At 49.3% G+C, this 22,384-nt stretch overlaps 1 protein-coding gene and 1 pseudogene across 1 annotated transcript; one reads left to right on the top strand and one right to left on the bottom strand.

Moving 5' to 3' along the window:
- Positions 1–9,631: 9,631 nt before the first annotated feature.
- LOC101531192 (tubulin alpha-1A chain) lies at positions 9,632–13,282 on the bottom strand. Its single transcript, XM_058673773.1, has 4 exons — positions 13,134–13,282; positions 11,326–11,548; positions 11,064–11,212; positions 9,632–10,755 (listed from the first exon to the last, which is right to left on the bottom strand). The coding sequence occupies exons 1-4, from the start codon at positions 13,134–13,136 to the stop codon at positions 9,775–9,777; spliced, it is 1,356 nt and encodes a 451-aa protein (XP_058529756.1). The 5' UTR covers positions 13,137–13,282; the 3' UTR covers positions 9,632–9,774.
- Positions 13,283–17,222: 3,940 nt separating this feature from the next.
- LOC131482118 (small nuclear ribonucleoprotein G-like) lies at positions 17,223–18,047 on the top strand (annotated as a pseudogene).
- The last annotated feature ends 4,337 nt before the right edge of the window (positions 18,048–22,384 follow it).

Genomic DNA, 22,384 nt, shown 5'->3' with positions numbered 1-22,384 from the left:
GCTACAGCATATGATCTTACATTTAATAACCAAACGTGGAAGCTCCACTCTACTTACATGAAATGAAAGACTATGCTCTTCAACATATTGCTTGCATACCTGGTAAAACAATGGCTATGAGGAATTTCCTAAAGGACTTTGAATGTTTCATCGCTCTAGATAGGTGGCTGTGATTACTTTGGACCGTGTATTCTCTCTCCAAACGAGTGTCTCAGCCAGCTATTTCTGTCTAAGCAATCTCCTCTAACTTACTGACTTCAAAATGGTCACTCTTTAGTGTTCGTTGTTCCATGTGGTGTTACCTGGCTTCCTGATACAGTTGCATTTCACTGAAAGCCCAACTAGGGATAGGGTGACCCAGACGGTCTCGCTCAGTGTCTGGGGCCCGTGTGTCTGTCATCAGCCTAGTTCAGGCTCCTTCGCGTGGCGGCTTGCTTGTAAAACAATCACATCAAAGCTGCCAGGCTTCTTCAGGGCTTGACCTGGATTGGTGCAGCCTTAATTCTGTCATGTTCTTGGTTAAAGCAGTCAAAAGGCCAGCTTTTTATCTGAAAGGCAGAGCTACGGGAAGAGGGAAGGGGAGGGGGAGAGAGAGCGGGCTTTCCTCTTGTGGTTCACACCCAGGTAACTGCAGAGACTAGGACTAGAACAAGCCCAAGCTCAGAGCCAGGAATTTCATCCAGGTCTCTCACATGAGTGCAGAAAACCAAGCACTTAGGTCATTTCCTACTGCTCTCCAAGGCAGATTAACAGGGAACCAGATAGAAAGTGCGGCAGCCAGCTCTTGAACCAGTGCTCATAATGCTGTAGTTTAAACTACTACTCCATAATACCAGCCCCACTCCAGATTTTTTTTCAGATCTATTTATTTGATTGGGCCCAGCACAGTAGCCTAGTGGCTCAAGTCCTCACTTCGCATGCCATAGATCTCCTACCAGCATCAGTTTGTGCCCTGGCTGTCCCACTTCCCATCCAGCTCCCTGCTTGTGGCCTGGGAAAGCGGTCAAGAACAGCCCAGAGCTTTGGGACCCTCCATCTGCATGGGAGACCTGGGAGAAACTTCTGGCTCCTGGCTTCAGATCAGCTCAGCTCTGGCCGTTGCAGTCACTTGGGGAGTGAAGCAGCAGACAGAGGATCTTCCTCTCTGTCTCTCCTCCTCTCTGTAAGTCTACTGTACTGCTCCGCCCGCCTCGCCCCCGCCGCAAGAAAAAAGAGTCTAAAAAATAATAGTGTGTGGGGCAGGCCAGGTTGCAGCATCCACCAGCACACACAAAGACTGAGACTGGGTTGGGGGTAGACTGTGCCAGGTCGGAGTCTAGCACCCGCTGGCACAAGTGAGAGCCAGAGTGAGTGTGGGATAGACTGCGCTAAGGCTGGGAGTGGACCTAGGGGGAGCTTGGGGAACTCATCTACTAGGCCATAACTCCTGGCAGCGAGTGTGGGAGTTGGAGCTGGATATGGTCCAGGCCAGACACTTGTTAGCAGGTGTGTGGTCTGGCTTGTGAAGCAGACTGCAGGACCAGGCCAAGCTGAGTCACACATTGGAATGCCTGGGAGTCAGCATGGGCTAGAGGCATACCCAGCTAGACTACCACAGGCACTGGTGTGCATGAGCCAGGGATGGGGGCAGGCTGGGCAGGGCTAGGCTGCAGCACCCATTGGTGAGAGCTGGGACTGGGGGCAGGCTGTGCCAGGCCAGAGTATAGCATCTGATGGCAAAGGCAAATACAGGGCGCAGGCCATGCCAGGCCGCATCATAGCAACCAATAAATGTACAAGATCTTTCACTGGGAGCAAGACCAATTGGGGGACAAAGGGACTCCCTTGCTGGGCTTGGATTCCACTAGTGAGTGTGAGAGCTGGGCATACCATCTTGAACGTGGCGGTAGCATCCCTCAGCCTATATGTGGGTTGGGTCTAAGGAGGTGGCAGATTGGGCGAGGCTACAGCACCTGCTGGTGCTCATGAGCGCCTGAGGGGGTGAGGAATGGGCTGAGCTAGGTCGTGGTACCTGCTGATCCACATGAGATCTGGATAAGGGGGTGGGCCAGGAGGGCTGAGACGTAGCACCCATCAGTGAGTGGAATGGGTGTAGGTCTGGCAAGGCTGCAGTGCTTGCTGCTGAGTGCTGGGACTGGAGGCAGGCCAAGTCAGGCTGGATCCACCATTCACCGGTATGTGTTTGATCCTTGACTAGGGCCTGGGCTGATAGGGGAGCTTGGGGAACTCCTCTGTTAGTACTGCTGGTGAGTACAAAAGCTGAGGCTGGGGGCAACACAGGTCAGGCCAGGCTATAGTACATATGGCTATAGTATACGTGGGTGAGATCTGTGGGTGGGCTAGGTCGGGTCAGTCCATAGCACGTGCTGGCAGATGTGGGAGTGAAGACCAGGTGTAGTCCAGGCTGGGTTGGGCTGCAACACCCGACAATTCATGTTAGGGCCAGGACTGGGGGTTGACCAGGTTTGGCTAGGCTTCAGCACTCACGGGCAAATACTGTTGCAAGGTGGCCTATGACAGACTGGGCCACAGCACCCACAGGCAGACGTAAGATTCTGGGCTGGGGTCTAGCCTGGCCGGGGGCTACCCTACAGGGACATTATTTCATTTTCATGTCTTCCAAATGGTTTCTTTTCTCTTGTGGAATTCATCGCCAGCTCATGGATCGCACGGTGGCATCATTTTACCCAAGAGGCTTTTGTGTTCTCTTTTCATCACCCGTGTGTTGATTATTCAGTGGCAAGCTTTTTGGACTCCATGGTGCTGTAATTTTGTTGTTGTTGCTCTAATTTCATACCTGTTGTTGACTTTGTTTCATGGCTTCTCATTTAATGGAATGTACAGTGATGGCGTAATAGAGACTATCATATCCAGATGTGAAGACACAGTGCAGTGTGCATCCCTACTTCCACATCAAAGATGGACACTCAGTGAAACTGTTAGGCATATCTAGACAACGGGATGCTGGATTGTCTGCCATTCTGTACCAGCAATGTCGGGGCACACTTAAATAACAGAACGGCTCCTTATGAAAGACTATATTATTGTAATAATATGGTGAAAATCCATTTTGGGGGTGGGGAAAATGCCAGACCCTATGGAATTATACCATAAAATTCAAAATAAAAAAATATATATATACAGGGCCTGGCACAGTGGCCTAACGGCTAAAGTTCTTGCCTTGAATGTGCCGGGATCCCATATGGGCACTGGTTCTAATCCCGGCAGCTCCACTTCCCATCCAGCTCCCTGCTTGTGGCCTGAGAACGGCTCAGAGACTTGGGACCCTGCACCCGCGTGGGAGACCCGGAAGAAGTTCCTGGTTCCTGACTTCGGATCGACACAGCACCGGCCGTTGTGGCTCACTTGGGGAGTGACTCCTCAACGGAAGATCTGCCTGTCTGTCCTCCTCTTTGTATATCTGACTTTGTAATGAAAATAAGATAAATCTTTAAATATATATATATATACAAAAAACACACAAATGAATGTGATTTATATATATGTGTGTGTATGTATATATATATATATATATATATACATGTACATACAGACTATGAAATACTACTCAGCCATAAAAAATAATGAAATTATCTTGTGCAACTAAATGGTTTCAATTGGAAACAATTATGCTTACTAAAATAAGCCAGTTCCCACAAAATAGATATCATACAATGCCCCAGATTTGTGAATAAAACACAAAATGCAAAAAATGTGATCTATTCAAGAGAGATTGTCAATTGGGATTCAATTATTGTTTGTAGTCATTGTCTATACTCTTGAAAAATAGGGCCAGGTGCAATAGTGTAGTGGTTAAAGTCCTCGCCTTGCACACTCCAGGATCCCATATGGACGCCGATTCTAATCCCGGCAGCCCTGCTTCCCATCCAGCTCCCTGCTTGTGGCCTGGGAAAGCAGTTGAGGACAGCCTAAAGCCTTGGGACCCTGCACCCATGTGGGAGACCTGGAGGAAGTTCCTGGCTCCTGGCTTCAGATCAGCTCAGCTCTGGCCGTTGCAGTCACTTGGGGAGTGAATCATCGGACGGAAGATCTTCCTCTTTGTCTCTCCTCCTCTCTGTATGTTGGACTTTGCAATAAAAATAAATAAATCTTTATAAAAAGGATTTTATTTATGTATTTTTGAAGATGTATTTATATTTATTTTTATTGCAAAGTTCGATATATAGCAAGGAGGAGGGAGAAGATCTTCCATCTGCTGCTTCACTCCCCAACTGGCCACAGCGACTAGAGCTGAGCTGATCCACAACCTGGAGCCAGGAGCTCTTCCGGGTCTTCCATGCGGGTGCAGGATCCCAAGGCTCTGGGTCATTCCCGACTTCTTTCCCAGGACACAGGCAGGGAATTGGATGGGAAGCAAGGCCACTGGGATTAGAACTGTCACCCATATGGAATCCCGGCACATTCAAGGCGAGGACTTTAGCTACAAGAATACCATGCCGGGACCTACTTTCTATATTAACAACAACAACAACAACAACAAAACATTTATTTTTATTTGAAAGGCAGAGTTACAGAATTAGAAGTAGAGATTACATTTGCTGATCTACTCCCCACATGGCTGTAATGGGTGGAGGTTAGCCAATCTGAAGCTGGGAGACAGGAGCTTCTTTGAGGTCTCCCACATGGAAGCAGGGGCCCACAGGCTTGGGCCACTGTCCACTGCATTCCCAAGCCATTAGCAGGAAACTGGATAGGAAGTGCACCCTACTGGAACTCAAAGCTGCACTGATGTGGGATGCCTATGTCAAAGGCAGAGGCTTAGCTGGCTCTGCCAAGGCAGTAGCATCCACTGTCTTTTGAAGTGGCATTCAAGGTCCTCCACTGGTTCCCAGGAGCCAGTTGGCTTATTCCTGTGCACCTGGGCATGATCGTCTCCCTGCACAGGAGTCAGCATGCACTGTGTGCCCTGATGCTAGAACACACACCCTGGGGCTCTGGTCCCTGAAACTGCAGACCCTGTCATGCCTGAGATTAAGTGGACATGAAAGTCTGAGCTTCTTAATGATGCCAAAGGCCATCATCATCTGTGGGCATTAGCAAGAAGCTGCTTTGGATGTGCAGCTAGGACATGACCATATGGGATGCTGGTATTTGAGGTGACTCTACCTGCTGGATCACAGGACTCATGCCTCCAAAGGTTGTTTTGTTTTTTATTTTGAAAGATTTCTTTCTTTTTTTTCTTTTTTCTTTTTTTTTTTTTTTAAAGATTTATTCATTTTTATTACAAAGCCAGATATACAGAGAGGAGGAGAGAGAGAGAGGAAGATCTTCCATCCGGTGATTCATTCCCCAAGTGAGCCGCAACGGGCCGGAAACCAGGAACCTCTTTCGGGTCTCCCACATGGGTGCAGGGTCCCAATGCATTGGGCCGTCCTCAACTGCCTTCCCAGGCCACAAGCAGGGAGCTGGATGGAAAGTGGAGCTGCCGGGATTAGAAGCGACGTCCATATGGGATCCCAGTGGGTTCAAGGTAGGGACCCTAGCCGCTAGGCCACGCTGCTGGGCCCGATTTATTTCTTTTTATTGGAGAGTCAGATATACAGAGACAGAGAGAAATAGCTTCCGTCTGATGTTTCGCTCCCTAAGCAACAGCCGGAGCTAGCTGATCCAAAGTCAAGAGCCAGGAGCTTCGTTCTGATCATCCCCTCTCCCCCATAGATGCAGGGTCCCAAGGCTTTGGACCATCCTTGACTGCTTTTCCAGGCTACAAGCAGGGAGCTGGATGGGAAGTGGGGCTGCTGGGATTAGAACCGGCGCCCATATGGGATCCTGGGGTGTCTTCAGGATGAGGACTTGAACCACTAGGCTGCCATGCTGGCCCTCCATGAAGTTTTCATGCATTAGATTTATTGTGTTGGATTTTGTTTGAAACTGCTGAATCTTATTGGGTTGGCTTCTTATTTTTTTTGTTTATTTATATATTTACTTAAAAGGTAGCATCAGAGAAACATAGATACAGAGTTCAGTCACCCACTCCCCATATGACCACAGCGTCCATGGCTGGGTTAGGCCAAACTAAGGCCAAAACCAAGAGCTTCGTCTTGGTCTCCTATAGGTGCGTAGGACACAAGTACTAGGGCTATTTTCTGCTTTATTATCAGGCCTGATCGCAGGCTGAGAAGTAAACCAACTGGGACTCAAACCAGTTCCAAATGGATACTGGAATTGCAGTTGAAAGCATAAACTACTACACCACAGTGCTGGCTTTTTAAATGAAAGATTTATTGGATGGTTGGAAAGCAAGTGAGCGACAAAGAGATACGGAAAGAGAAAGCCACCCAGTGATGCACAAAGGACAGGAACAAAGAACTTCATTCAGATCTCCCTCATGGGTGGCAGGGGGTGAGCACTTCTTTCCCAGGTGCATTAGCTGGGTTGGAACGTGAACCAGCATTCCACTCTGGAATGACAGAATTGGAAGCAGCAGAGTAACCCTGAATGCTAGACCTCACACTTTGTATTTTTAAAAATGTCTGTTATAAAATACTAGGATAACTTAATGCTATCTGATAATCTGTGTGTAAACCACAGGCAACAGGGTTCAGGCCTTGGGGTTGGGGGCAAGTGCAGCTCCCTGCAATGTGGCAACTGTGGGGGGTACCCCTGCCCGGTCGGACCCAATGCTGGGGACTCACGCCAAAGACACTGCTGGAAGGCAGTGAACGAGTCCTCGGCCTCCCCCAGGGCGGCCAGTGCACCAGGTGGTGCCAGGCTTTGCCTGCTGGCCGCCCGGCAGCAAACTCTGGGGTTTTTAAGAAATGTAGTTGCTTCCTGGGAACACCCATGACTAAGGCCAGTTTTAGTGCAGGTGAGAAGTGAATGCTGGGCGATTCCCAGTGACAGGGTCATGAAAGTTTCAGGCATGCATGGGGACTGAGACCTGGTGATCTCAGATTATCCAGAAGATAATTATCCAGAAGATAATTTGGGTTAGACAGATTCACCAGCCCAGTTAGGAATACAGAGATGGGCTGTTAGCATAGAGCATCACTGATCGCCACACACCAGCCCACACTATGGATGGGGGCCTCTTTGGCAGTGTTGGGTACCATGACTCGATTGTGTGGTGGAGTGGTGGAGTGGTCACATTTAGCAGGGTCAAGACTCTATCCAGCACGCGAGAGAACTTGGTCTGGGGGTAGACTCTATGGGGTTGTATGGGCCCAACCCTGTGGAAATACAAGTCCCCCTGGTTAGCTCGCAAGCTGGGGTTCCGATGGAGTAAGCTAGGTGAGACCATGCCACCTACCATCACTCACGGGTATAGGAACCCACAATAGTCACGGCAGGTCAAGGCAGCAGCACCTGAATGTGCATCCTAAAACAGGATGTGGGGTGGGACGGGCTGCCACTGGAAGGGGTCAGAATGGGCAGGGCTGAACAAACCTTAACTCACAAGAAACAACAGAAATCAGGTTGGAGCACAGGTCATGCCAAGTAGGTCCTTGCACCTACTGATCTGTGTGAGACAGGGACACTAAGCCACAGCGTCTAAGGGGCCAGGACAAGTGAGGGGTTCTGCCAAGCTGAGTCAGAGCAACCACTGGCCTGAACATGATCTATGGCTGGGGATAGGCCCAGTTGGGCAGCTAAGGGGTCACCCTAGCTGGGTTGAGTTTCCCACTGATGAGTGCATGGGTTGGAATGGGGGCTGCGTTCTGATCAGGGTACGATTGTAATCTCACTTGGCCCAAGTGTAGACTGGGGCTGGAAGCACTAAACCGGGCCAGACTCCAACACCATCTGGTGCTCTGCAGGACCAGGGGAAATGTGGGACGGACTAGGCTAGGTCTCAGCCCTTACTGAACTATGTGTGAGCTATATGGGGGTATGGAAGAGCCATGGCTGGGTTGAAACATCCAACAGTAAGAACCAGACTGGGTTGAAGACTAGTCAGGAAAAGCCACTGTTCCTGCTAGGACAGGAGGTGAACTGAGTAGAGCTGGCTCATGGACTCACTGGTATGTGCAAAATCTGGCATTGGGAGAGTTTCTGATGGAGGAGCCTGGACAACTTCTCTGGCAGGACACAATCCCTGCAGGTAAGCATAAGAAGCACAATAGGAAACAGCCCAGAACAAGCCATGGAAATTATCCCACTGGCATACACATGGCATGCAGTGGGGGCAGACCAGGCTGAACCTGTTCACATCAACCACTGGCGAGTCTGAGCACCAGAACAGAGTGTGGGTCGAGCCAGGTTCGGTTGCGACACATACCAGTACACATTAAGGAATGCCAAGGTGAGATGGGCCGTACCAGATGTGGTTGCAGCGCCCAAACAACACATGTGATAATCGGGGAGGAGGCAAAGCCGTCAGGGCAATGTGGGCTCCCCTGCTGGACAACTACTTCCATTGGAAAGCGTGAGTTGGGATGGGGGCAGATCAGACTAGGCAGGGCTGTAACACCTGTGGGCCTCATGTGAGCTGGATAAGGGAAGGGCCACGGTGGGCTGATTGTTCCGATTGGTACAAGCAAAAATTAGAGTGGGTGAGGGTTGGTTGGGCTTAGCCGCAGCATTAGCTGGCAAAGGCTGGCACTGGGAGCTAATTCTGTCAAGTCAAATGCCAGAACTACCTGGAGAGTGCATAATCTGGGAGTGGGTGTGGCCTAGAAGGGAAATAGTGGGCACCTCCCTCGGGGTTACTACTCTCACTGGACAGCATGAAAACCAGGACAGGGGCAGGAGTGGCTAGACAGAAAGGCACCTGCCAGTAGGTGTATGGGCTGGATAGTAGGTTGTTGGGTTGAACTAGGCTTCAATGCCCATTGACACATGAGAGCTAAATGGGATGTGGGACAGACTAGACAAGCCTGCGGTACATACTGGTAGCATGGGAACCAGGGTAGGGGGCAAAACTGGTGGGGGTTATGGGGAGTCACCCCAACTAGACTGCAGCTCCAACTGGTTTCTGTGAGGACCGAGTATTAAGTGGGTATAATAGAGCTGGACTACAACACCCGTTGGTTCACAAGGAAGACAGGGCTGGAAACAGAACGGACCCAGCAGTCACAACGACCAGCATGTGCATAAGCTGATTGGTGTGAAGGACAGTGTTGGACTCTGTACTAGCAAACTCATGCAAGAATCAGGTCTGGATCATCTCAGATGAAGTTTCTTTGGAGATCCCTCCAACTGAACTGCTGATCTTAGAACCCCAACCATGAAGAGACTGTCAGCCAGTGGACTCTGAATAGGGTTCATTGCGATTGGAACTGCGAGATTGGCAGCAATCCAGAACTGATGAACTATCAAAACTGTTTGAGCAGGACCCTCAGAGCGTGCCTCCCGTTGGGGATTTGGGATGGGTTGGAGATTGGGTGGGGCTTTTCCCTTTGTTACTTTCCTAACCCCAGATACAGGGAAAAATGATAATATTAGTGTGGAAACAATGGTATTACCCACTTTCACCCTGTAGCCCTTGACCCTTTGTACCCTAATCAACTAAGTAAGATTATTAAAAATAATAATAAAAAAAACCACAGGCAAGTTATTTTTCTCAATGTACTGAACACACAAAAATTTTCAGACACTCAGATAAAAACAACACTGAACTCATTAAGACAGGGAATACTTTATTCAGAATCCATCAGAGAAATTCACTGTGGTGAATCATTCATGTTTTAAAGCAAAAGTCAGTAATCATATGAGAGCATACACTGCTACATAAATGAACTGATCAGACCCCTCGTTTTCAATGTATAAGACAGAAAAAGCTTCCCTGTAAAAGCAGCACCTTTGTGACATTTTTTAGTATTCCTCTCCTTCCTCCTCACCCTCTCCTTCCACAGAATCAACACCCACCTCCTCATAATCCTTCTCCAGGGCAGCCATGTCCTCACGAGCCTCAGAAAACTCTCCCTCCTCCATGCCCTCACCCACGTACCAGTGAACAAAGGCACGCTTGGCATACATCAGGTCAAATTTATGGTCCAGGCGAGCCCAGGCCTCGGCAATGGCTGTGGTGTTGCTCAGCATGCACACAGCTCGCTGGACCTTGGCCAGGTCTCCACCAGGCACCACAGTGGGAGGCTGGTAGTTAATGCCAACCTTAAAGCCAGTGGGACACCAGTCCACAAACTGGATGGTACGCTTGGTCTTGATGGTGGCAATGGCAGCATTCACATCTTTGGGAACCACGTCGCCACGGTACAGCAGGCAGCAAGCCATGTATTTCCCGTGGCGAGGGTCACATTTCACCATCTGGTTGGCCGGCTCAAAGCACGCATTGGTGATCTCTGCTACAGAAAGCTGTTCATGGTAGGCTTTCTCAGCAGAGATGACGGGGGCGTAAGTGGCCAGAGGGAAGTGGATGCGGGGATAGGGCACCAGGTTGGTCTGGAACTCTGTCAGGTCAACATTCAGGGCTCCGTCAAACCGCAGGGAGGCTGTGATGGAGGACACAATTTGACCTATCAACCTATTCAGATTAGTGTAGGTGGGGCGCTCAATGTCGAGGTTTCTACGACAGATGTCATAGATGGCCTCGTTGTCCACCATGAAGGCACAGTCGGAGTGCTCCAGGGTGGTGTGGGTGGTGAGGATGGAGTTGTAGGGCTCCACCACAGCTGTGGAGACCTGGGGGGCCGGGTAGATGGAGAACTCCAGCTTGGACTTCTTGCCGTAATCCACAGAGAGGCGTTCCATCAGCAGGGAGGTGAACCCAGAGCCGGTCCCCCCACCAAAGCTGTGGAAAACCAGGAAGCCCTGCAGCCCCGTGCACTGGTCAGCCTGTTAGGAGAGGAATGAAGAAAAGATGAAGCTTTTGTTGTTTGGGATACCATCGTAGTAAGCAGTTTCTTCCTACATCTCAAGGATTGAGATTTCATTTAAAAAATGCTTTTTCGAAAGTGTAGATCTTGGAACTACTCAACACGTCTTAATTTAAACACCCTCAATTTTTATAAGATGGTATCAGACAATTCACATCGTAACTGATTTTTTAAAGAATCTTAAAAGCAAAGTCATCTAACTCTTTATTTCAGTTCAAATGTTTCTGTGGACTCCTCAATGTGCTTTATTATTGGGAGTAATCATACCAGCTTGCGGATGCGGTCCAGGACCAGGTCAATGATCTCCTTGCCGATGGTGTAGTGCCCGCGGGCATAGTTATTGGCGGCATCTTCCTTGCCCGTGATGAGCTGCTCAGGGTGGAAGAGCTGGCGGTAGGTGCCAGTGCGAACTTCATCTGCAGAGGGAAGCACATGGGCCACCTGTCACGGACCCCGCCCCTCCCTGCGGCACCAGGGACACCCCGGCACAGACCTCCTGGCCAAACCCCCACACCCAGTGCCAGCTCACCAATGACCGTGGGCTCCAGGTCTACAAACACGGCCCTGGGCACGTGCTTGCCAGCGCCGGTCTCGCTGAAGAAGGTGTTGAAGGAGTCGTCTCCCCCCCCAATGGTCTTGTCACTTGGCATCTGGCCATCGGGCTGGATGCCGTGTTCCAGGCAGTAGAGCTCCCAGCAGGCATTGCCGATCTGGACACCAGCCTGGCCCACGTGGATGGAGATGCACTCACGCTGAGGGAGGGAGAGGGAAAAAAATTATACAAAATTGCTTCATTAGGATTTTAAAATTTCTTCAAATTTCTAAAAAATATTTCCAATTGTAATACTGTGTTATTCAAATTTGTTTGAAGCCAGAATCTTAACATGGCAGAAATGATTAAGAAAAAGCATGTGCTACAAATACTGCAGATGGGTGTGGTCTGCAGAACAATGTCCTTTCCTCGTGGTGTCAGCCCATTGTTCACAGAACCATGCTTGCTTGGAAGGTTTTTCAGTGCATTTAGAGCACCGCTTTTGTAAAAATGAAGTAAATTCAATCCAGTCGTTAATTGGAACTCATTTTACTGCTTTCCCCCCAACACTCCCTTAATTGGAGAAGTGAGTTTCCTCTTGACTGGGATTCAGTCGGCCTCAAGGACATTTGTACTGCAGCTGTGGCTGGAGGCCACACCCTTCCGCAGTGTGTCTGCGGGGTCCATCAATACCAGGAGCTTTTAGACAGGGCTCCCTGAATTGCTGCACTGCTGTGCCGGCTGTGCCAGGCGCTCGCCTGTTCTCTCTGCTACATTATTTAACAGAGCAAGCTCTATTTCCAGCGACTGCCTATATGATCTCATTGTGCCATTTTGCCAGCGCTTCCCCGACTCTGCCTGGGACCCTGTTCTGAATTAAAAGGAATTAATGAAAGCACACTAGAACAAAAGACAGCTGAGTGCACAATGTCTTGCTGCTTTGTCGGCTGCAAATTCGTTCATTTTAAGCTTTTCCAGAATCGTCTGTAGAAAACAAAACCTGAAAAATTATTAGTTTCTTTTAGAACAACCGTTGACAAGAAAGAAATGTTACTTGAGAAGCTACAAAGAATAAAAGCCCAGTGAAAGGGATAATGAAATGTGTTATTTAAGACAAAGCAGTGTTTTCATTCTGGTATTCTCTGCCCACCGCAAAAAAAATTCCTACTCCTTATCCAATGCAGAATTTCACTGGAGGGCTGCTCCCAGGGCGGGGGTGGGGCGCGGAAGGGCGTTCCCGCCCCGCGGGGCGCCCTGGGCGCACACTGCGGGCTCCCCCTAGCAGGGCGCAGCGCTGCAGCCCTCGGGGCGTGGCGTCTCGGAACCAGACTTTCACAGGGCTCTGGAATCCTGACCTGACTCCTCAAGGGGAAAAAAAAAAAGGCATTTCGTTTAGTTCCGCAATGACAAAAAGCTTTCATTAAACACTTCCCCAGATGGCGGAGACCAAGGAGGGTGGGGAGGAGGCTCGAGGCCTGGCCGGCGTTCCTCCTCCCGGGAGGCGAGGCGCCCTCTGCGCCGCCAACTGCAGGGTTAATACAGGGTCTCCCACTCCCACGCCGCGGAACCCCGCGGCCGACACCCCCATGGCCTCTCCCGGCTGCAGACCCTCCCACCCGGATCGAGGGGTCCCTCGCCAACAAAAACTGCCCGGAGCCGCCCCGGTGCGCCGCCCCGCGCCTTGGAGGCGGTTTCGGCCCGGCTGTGGCCGCGCCCTTCGGCTGAGGCTGCGGGCCAACGCAAAAGGAGAGGCGCCTGGACACAAAAGGAGAGGCGCATCGGGTTCCCGAGGAACCGCCGCTTACCATGGTTGCTGCTACACGCGGTGGGTCTGCGGGCGGAGGAGCGGAGGGAGGCAGCTGCTTCTTACAGCGCGACTCTAAGGCGGTCGATGTAAGAGAACCTGCGGTGCGGGCGGCGGCGGCTGCCTATATACAGCCCAGTCGCCATGGGGATGGGCCGGGGCCTGTTCCGGTTGGTCCAGACCCTTGCATCTGCCCCCGGGGAACCATGAAGCGAGGGCGCTGATTGGTGCAGGCGACATGGGATGAGGTAATGGGTCCCGCCCCGCCACCCGCCCAGTATCCATAGACTTTTCTGCATCCTTCAGACAAAGAGAGCGAGCAGAAGCCGGCAGCCCGAGCATCCATTATGGGGTGGGGCTCGGGAGGGGCGGGCCGGGAAGAAAGAGGACCGGGTTAGATGCTTTGGGTTTTGCTTAACCACCAACTGGTGCCCGGTTTGCGTCGAAGAATTTGCGTGGAGATGAGCTCTAAGTGAAAAATCGTACCCTCACAGCCTTTCCCGCACATTACCCTAACACTGCATTCGGTTAGAACGCTACATGTCGAATTGTTATTAAAATAGAAAACGTTGGTAGTGATGCTCAGAGGGGTTTAAGTAACCAGATCGCTCCCTCTTTTTATATGTAATTTAAAAGGGGTTCAGTAATATAATCATTCATTTAAGAAGTCTTTTCTCGGCTTCAAGAAATTTTCACATGCCCAAATAGCTTAAGATCAATAGCAAAAACAGATAATGGGAAGAATAGCCATCCGGCATAAAAAGAACACGGGTAGTCGTAACCTCCTATTCCGGAACCGCTGAGGACCGGTAGCAGCTTAGGCCAGAGATGGTCTTTTACCAGAAGTCCATGTCATGTGCTCTGTGAGCTGCGGGAAGGAACCATCTTTCCCATTGCAGAGCTGGGACAATACTGGGAGAAAGGATTGAGTTCAGAAGCTGATACTATACGTGTGTGCCGTTTTGTTTCTGCAAGTATCCCCCTTTTCTGGAAAGTCACGAGAGGAAAAATAACCACAGCGTTCAGTTGAGAAGGTGGCTGGGAGTTTCTGGAGGCAAAGACCCATTTTGTAATGCAGATTCCTCAGTCAGTGCCTTTCGTTTGAATGTAGTTCTCATGTGAATCCGGTAAATGCATTCTCTGCAGTGGGGCTTCCGACTGTGGGAACCGTGGCTGGTCCCACATTGCTGCTATTCAGTCAGAGACTCAGATGCCCCTTGGGACAAAAAAGGCTTTGCTTTTCCCCACTAGGAAGTGGGATTGCTGCTGGGAAAGGCACCATCATCGCCAAGCATGGGCTGGGCAGAGCAGGTCTCTGGGCTGGGCACGTCCTCACATTGTGGATGCAATTTCAGAGATAAAGAGATTTTGTTTATCAAAAGCAGAAACGTGTATTTTAACTGCACATTTTTCCTCGTGGTTTTCAGCAGCCGGCTTCCAGCTTCCGCAGTGTGCCGCAGTGCCCTGCAGAGCCCATCCATCGTCTTCCCTGAGGACTGGCAGGCAGAGCAGGGCGTGGGCTGCAGGGTGTGCAGTAACAATGGCGGACAGACACCCCGCTTCTCCCAGGCAGATTTGCCGCAGCAACCTCTAGAAGAAATGAAACGCCACACAGGAGCCATTGTGTCCATGGGGAACTGGCCGACATCACCTCGTCACCCTCCTTTCAGCCCACAGAAGTGTATTCCAGTAAAGACAGCAGTACTGAGGATGATTTGAGCACTTGTGTCTAAACCCAGAAGTACACTTAACAGATAAAAAGCGAGTGGCTTAGGGAGCATAAGCTCAGTGAGAAGCACATCTTAGTGTCTGTAAGAAAGGAAATCAGACACTGCAGGACTGAACGCAAGGACGCAAGTCTTCCTTTTGGAATAAGGAATTGTCTTGAATTACCTTTCCAAAGCAAAAGGTGAATTTAGGAAGTTTTTATTGTCCCAGTAGTCTAAATCTTTTTTGCATTTTGCAGAGAATTCAATAAAAGAGAAGAGGACTGGCGGTACTGAATCGTTGTAGCTCTAGCTTAAAGCTCTTCTGTTCTTTGTCTACATGAAGGTTCTAAAGTAACAGTCAGGTCTGGGTCAGCAATAGTCTATCCGAGCAACAATAACCTGAAATATGTAAATGGGAGATTGGAGGAAATGACCACTGTGTTCTTTTTGTTTCTTCATTATCTAATAGCATTCAAACCATGAAAGCCAAAAACAAACAAAAAATACTTTCTTACTAATTCATTCCTGTTGTTACTGCCAATTTTTTCTTTTAAGATTTATTTCTTTGGGCCTGGCAAAGTAACCTAGTGGAAAAAGTCCTTGCCTTGCACACATCAGGATCCCATATGGACTCCAGTTATTATCCTGGCAGCCCTGCTTCCATCCAGTTCCCTGCTTGTTGCCTGGGAAAGCAGTCGAGGACTGTCCAAAGCTTTGGGACCCTGCACCCGCTTGGGAGACCCAGAGGAGGCTCCGGACTCCTGGCTTCGGATGGGCTGAGCTCCGGCTGTTGCAGCTACTTGGGGAGTGAGTCAATGGACAGAAGATGTTCCTCTCTGTCTCTCCTCCCCTCTGTATATCTGACTTTCCAATAAAAAAAAAAAAACCTTTAAAAAATGTATTTCTTTGAAAGGCAGAGTTACAAATAGAGAGCAAACTATAATCCACTCGCTGGTCCCCAAATGGCTGCAATGGGCAGGGCTCAGCTGGGAGCGAGGAACCAGGAACTTCATGTAAAAGATCTGTAGGGTGCAGCGGCCTGAGTGCTTGGGTCTTTGCTGCTTCCCCAGTCCTGTCATCTCGATGGTAACTAGTCTAAATCCTAAATGCCTATCCAACTCGATAGGCATCTTGATTGTAAGTAGAGCAGTGGGGCTCGACTCCCCACCCATACAGGATGCTGCGTCACAGGCAACGGCCTAACCAGCTGAGCCACATACTGGCCTGCCAGTTTTTCTAACATCAGCATACATGTGTAAGTATTTGGCTAACAGCCATTCTCGTAGGAATAACAGCATCAAATATTTCTCTTTTATACTGTTTGTGGAATTTTGATGATTTATTTACATGTCCTCCCTTAAAATGTGAGTTGAGTCCTAGATGCTGCTAAAATGCCTGGCACCCGGTGGGTATTATAAACACATTTGTGGGATTCAATGAACAGCTCTCCCTCTGTGTTTTCCTTAACTATCACCATGGTTAGTAATCTGAAAGTATTTACAAAATATCTTACCATTAGTATTTCCATCCTGTGTGTGTACATGAGCCCTGGACTACCGTGGGGAGTGAGAAATCCTCTTTTCTCCAAAATCTTCCATGCCTGTTTGTTTAGGTTTGAGAAGTGTGTTTGTGTGTGTGTGTGTGTTTGTAGGTGTGTGTGTCTGTGTGTATGTCTCTGTGTGTGTGTGTGTCTCTGTGTGTGTGTGTCTCTGTGTGTGTGTCTCTGTGTGTGTGTAGGTGTGTGTTTGTGTATGTGTCTCTGTGTGTGTTTGTCTGTGTCTCTGTGTGTGTGTTTGTAGGTGTGTGTGTCTGTGTGTATGTCTCTGTGTGTGTGTCTCTGTGTGTGTGTGTGTTTGTAGGTGTGTGTGTATGTGTCTCTGTGTGTGTTTGTGTGTCTCTGTGTGTGTGTGTGTGTGTAGAGAGGACTTCGGCTGAGTCTGTTAAGCTCTCCAACACTTGCTTTGCTGCTTTCCCCTCCTTTGTGTTCCTAAGCCCACTTCAGTCTGAGTTGTGCTCTGACCACTCCTTGAAATCAATCCCCTCCTATTTGTTGTTAAATCCCTTGGGCAGAATCCACCGCCCACCGTGTTTTTATTTCTTTATGGATTTGAGGGACAAGGAGGCAGAGACCTTGGCTAATTCTCTCCCCAGTGCCTGCAGCAGAGGGTGGGAGGAAGGCCTAGCCAGGAACCAGGCCTGGGTCTCCTCTCCCACGGGAGTGGCAGGGACCCAACATGGTGTGCTTTAGTAGGAGTGCAGGGACAGAATGGAGCTGGGACGGCAGCCCTGCTGTGAGGTATGGGCTTCCCAGCCCGATCTCCTAACTGCTAGGCCACATACTCAGCTCCTTCGACACTTTCAAATGCTTGCTGACCCATGATAAGATTGTAAAACCAAACTAGTAAGTCTTTCTTCTTCTTCTTTGTTTTTTAAGATTTATTTATATTGGGGGCCTGGTGCAATAGATTACTGCCTTAAGTCCTCCAGTTGCATGTGCCGGAATCCCATGTGAGTGCTGGTTCATCTACCACCTGCCCCGCTTCCCAGCCAGCTCCCTTCTTGCAGCCTGGGAGAGCAGTCAAGGATGGTCCAAAGCCTTGGGACCTGCACCTGCATGGGAGACTTGGAGGAAACTCTTGGCTCCTGGCTTCAGATCAGCTCAGTTCCGGCTGTTGCAGCCACTTAGGGAGTGAACCAGTGCGTGGAAGATCTTTCAGTCTCTCCTTCTCCCTGTAAATCTGACTTTCCAATAAAAACAACAACAACAAAAATCCTTTAAAAAAGAAAGACTGAGACGCTGAAACCGGGCCTGCGGCGGGAGCATGGGGAGGCTGCCAATTGGGTTTCCAGGAGTCTGTGAGCACCCTGAGCTGCTGCCATGAGCAGAGCTGACCCTCCTGAGTTGAAAAAAAAATTATGGCTAAGAAGTTGTCATTAAAACTGAATGGTGGCAGATATGTCCAGGGAATGCTGCGAGAATTTGATTCCTTCATGAATCTGGGGATAGACGAGTGTGTGGAAATGGCAAATAGTGGACAGCAGAACAATGTTGGAATGGTGGTAAAACGAGGAAATAGTATCATCATGTTAGAAGCCTTGGAACGAATGTAATGAGTGTTTGGCAGAGAATTCCATATCCCCTCTCCAAAAGGACCTGTTTTACTGTGGTGTGATATGAAAGTTGGGACATGTACATTTTCGTGGCTTTTGATTTGTGGGTTTTTTTTTTTTTCACACAAACACCGACCTTTTATTCATACACAGAGATGGGTGGGTGGATGGGACAGTGGGATGGGGTCACTTGCTCTGAGGTCGCCTCCTCTTCTCGTGGAGATGAAGGCAGGCTCTGCTCACGCACGCACGCCTAGGAGCGGCTCACCCTCAGCAGATGGGGAAGGATTCCATTCAGTGTCCATCGACTGCAGCGGCCTCAACTCTGTGCCTCCACAAGCCCCTGAGGGAACCGTTCCCAAAGCAGCGGCTGGTTGGCTCGTTCCCTCCCAGCCTCTCTCTCTGTCCATCTCTCCCTCTCCATGTCTTTGCAGAGCGCAGCTGGCATGGAGAAGACAGCACAGGCACACACAAAAGCCACATGGAGGCGTGAGCCCCACACGTGGCCGGCCATGGGGGCTGGCATTGCAGCGGGGTGGATTTGTTTTTTTTAATAAACTTTTGTGATAGTAAAAAAAAAAAAGAAAAAAAATTTAAATCTGATCTGTCTTTCCGAAAAAAAATAAATAAATCTGCTGGTTCAGTCCCCAAATGGTCGCAATAACTAAAGCTGAGCTGATCAGAAGCCAGGAGCTTCTTCTGGATCTCCCAGGTGAGTACAGGGTCCCAAGGTTGTGGGCCGTCCTCTGCTGCTTTCCCAGGCCACAAGTAGGAACCTGGATGGGAAGCAGTAGGGATATGATCTGGTGCCCATACGGGATCCCGGTGCTTTCAAGACGAGGACTTAAGCCACCAACTCATTGCGCTGGGCCTGAGTTCCCAGTTTTAAATATTGATTTATTTCACTTGAAAGGCTGAGTCACAGAGAGGGAGGAAGAGACAGAGAGAGGATGGCCTTCCATCCATTGGTTCATTCCCTAAATGGCCTCAATGGCTTGGAGATGGGCCAGTCCGAAGCCAGGAGCTTTTTCCAGGTCTCCCATGTAGGTGCAGTGGCCCAACACTTTGGCTATCATCTGCTTTCTTGGGCATACTGGCAGGGAGCTGGTTTGGGAGTGGAGTAGCCAGGACCTGAAATGGCACCCATATGAAATGCTGGTACCACAGGCAGCAGCTTTACTCATGAAGCCACAGGGTTCCCTATATCCCACACCTCCCAGATTCAACTTTCAATAGAGAGTTCCAGAAATTAACAAAGGAAAAAAAGTTATATAATTTATCATGGAAATCTGCATTATGAATGGTGATTCTTAGACTGAAAGGGATTGGAGTGGGATGAATACTTTAAGCAGAGTGAACAGAGAAACGGCATCCACCACGACATAGGGTCCCAGGGATCTTCTCCCTGTGTGAGAAAGGGCAGAGAATGGGCCCTACAGCATACAGGGGGATTGTGAGCGCTGTGTGGAAGGGGGCAGCCCTGGCAAGGCAGTTTGAACTCCAGTCCGTATGTAGTGTGAAATCTTCATATCCCTACAGGGAAGAGGTACCAACTTACAAAGGGATTAGCATCTTCATATAATTAACCTAGCAAGTGTGTGTACGTATGTAGGGAAAGAGACCACAAGTAAAATGAGGAATAGAGAGATGGTTGCAGTGACTTTAGCAGAATGTGGCAAATCTTCAAATTCAAGAGTGAGGTGGACAAAAAGATGACAGAGGGGACCAGTCACAGGAAGAAGGCTGGTGTGTTTGGTTGGACATATGTTTGAAAAAAAAAAAAAAGAGTCAAAACTAACTCTCAAATCTTTAGCCTGGATGACTCAGGGCTTGTTGTTGCTGTTTATAGAATAGGGAAATTGAAAAGAGAAGCAGGTCTGAGCAAGAAATGTGTTTGTGTCTGTAGGGAGGAAGGCATTAAAGTTTAGTTGAGGTGATCTACCAAGCTGAATGCTAAACCATTTGAGGTGATGGAGGCGTTAAGGACAAAATCTTGGTGGGCCCTGGGAGTCCAAAGCTGGCACCGTGGATCGGAGTGGGGCTGGAATGTGAGCTGTGATGGCGACAGTGTGGTTCTGATGACATTGGTGTGTGTGCTGTAGAATTTCAAGCTAGGAGGTTGGCTCAGCAGGTTTGGGAGTAGCATGCCTTAACAACAGTAAAAGGCTGCTGGAGAAGCAAGTGTCAGAAACGGAAAGAGCTAGTGTTGGAGAGAAGGCGAAGCTGAAGGAGATGATATTGGTATACACGCAAAAAAAACCAAAGTGCCAAGGTGTGGGCATGTGGTCTAGGCTTAGAGTTCTCACGTCCCCAACTGCCATGTCTGGATTTGGTTCTGGCTCCAGCTTCCTGCTAAAGCCTATCTTAGATCCAATGACTGGGTTCCTGCCACTCATGTGGAAAACGTGGTTGGGATCCCGTCTCCCCATTTCAGCCCCTTGCCACTGCTAATACAGGAGTGCGCTCTCTCTGCTTCCATATATAAAGGCAATAAGAAAGTTATGAAGTAAGACAGAATGATACAGAGAGGTTGTTAAAACTGAAGAATGTTGTCTTTCCAGCAAACATAAATAAATCTTTTTAAAAAAATCCTTGTGAGCTGGGCCCGGCGGCGTGGCCTAGTGGCTAAAGTGCTCACCTTGAACGCCCTGGGATCCCATATGGGCGCCGGTTTTAATCCCGGCAGCTCCACTTCCCATCCAGCTCCCTGCTTGTGGCCTGGGAAGGCAGTTGAGGACCAAAGCCCTGGGACCCTGCACCCATGTGGGAGACCTGGAAGAGGTTTCAGGTTCCCGGCTTTGGATCGCTTTAAAGTCATGAAGGCAAAGAAGATGAGAAACAAAATAATTGAGAATCTGTTAAGGGCCCGGCGCGGTAACTCAGTGGCTAAAGTCCTCACCCTACATGCACCAGGATCCCATATGGGCACCAGTTCTAATCCTGGCGGCCCCGCTTCTCATCCAGCTCCATGCCTGTGGCCTGGGAAGGCAGTTGAGGACGGCCCAAGGCCTTGGGACCCTGCACCCATGTGGGAGACCTGGAGAAAGCTCCTGGCTCCTGGCTTCAGATTAGCTCAGCTCCAGCCATTGCGGCCATTTGGGGAGTGAATCATCAGAGGCAAGATCTTCCTCTCTCCTCCTCTCTGTGTATCTGCCTTTCCAATAAAAATAAATAAATCTTTAAATAAATAAATAAATCCTTTTAAAAAATGAATGGGCAATTTTGCTGAAAGCTTCTCCTGCAGCAGCAGCTGCGAAGGTTCTAGCAAAGGTGACGATTGCATGCATGAAGGCCAGAGAGCCCCAGGGCAGAAGGCGGCAGCTCCTGCCAAGGCTCAGAAAGGGCCGGAAAGCTCCAGCCCAGAGAGCGTCCGCTCCAAAGGCATCCGGCAAGACAGCATGAGAGGCTGTTAGGAAAGTACTAAAGGTTCTATCTGACATGGTGGGGGAAAAGAGACTGAAGAATTTGTGTTGGATTTACAGCAGGGAAGTACAGCAAGTACAGACACTAAACCCTGCTGTCCGAACTTTAACGCAGTGTACTGAGACCTGGGAGACAGCGGTCACTGCGGGAGCTGCCAGACGCCACGACCAAGCTGTCCATGTGGCCTTCAAGGTACTGGCACGTCCTGCTTCCAGCTTCGCTCTGCTCAGCGTCTAGTCTCATGTCCTCTGTGACGTGTTCACAACTCCACGTCACACTGCCTGTTGGGTGCGTGTCTGCAAATGGCTGCATGAAAAGCCACTAGATTTCCCGTAACTTCAACAAAATGTATCTCAGTGTCTGGATTTAACAAGGGTGTGGTATGGTGATGGCGACACGTTGAATTTATGCTGCTCATTGTAGGGCCCAGTTATGATCAATATGTTGGATGAATTAGCTCTCATCTGGGTGACCTTGAAGTCACCTGGGTGAAATTCCAGTGCCAACAATTTCGGTCTGAATAGGACCATCTCTCTAGAATGCAGAATTGTATTTTAAAAGTCACATGCTTTCTCTGACACTTTGATCAACACAATGCAATATTACTAAATATTAGGGGTTTTTTTTTCTGGATAATTATGGTGAGAGTTTTCTGTGGTCATTCTGGTAACCGAGTTCCATCTGTCGGGAAAGGACTTTTAGTGTGTAGCAGAGATAAATATTGAATTTCTATTCCAGAAGTGAGACAAACAATAGCATAATACCGATCTGAATTCTGTAATACTGAAAATGCCTCTGATGTTGAAATAGAATGTTTTCTAAAACACTGTGTTTTAAAAAAATAAAAACAGGGCCTGGCAGCGTGGCCTAGCGGCTAAAGTCCTTGCCTTGAATGCACATCAGGCTCCCATATGGGCGCCGGTTCTAATCCCAGCAGCTCCACTTCCCATCCAGCTCCCTGCTTGTGGCCTGGGAAAGCAGTCGAGGACGGCCCGAAGCTTTGGGACCC

This window comes from Ochotona princeps, chromosome 15 (genome assembly GCF_030435755.1).
Source record: "Ochotona princeps isolate mOchPri1 chromosome 15, mOchPri1.hap1, whole genome shotgun sequence".
Taxonomy (NCBI): Eukaryota; Metazoa; Chordata; class Mammalia; order Lagomorpha; family Ochotonidae; genus Ochotona; species Ochotona princeps.
This window is presented reverse-complemented; position numbering and strand designations above follow the sequence as displayed.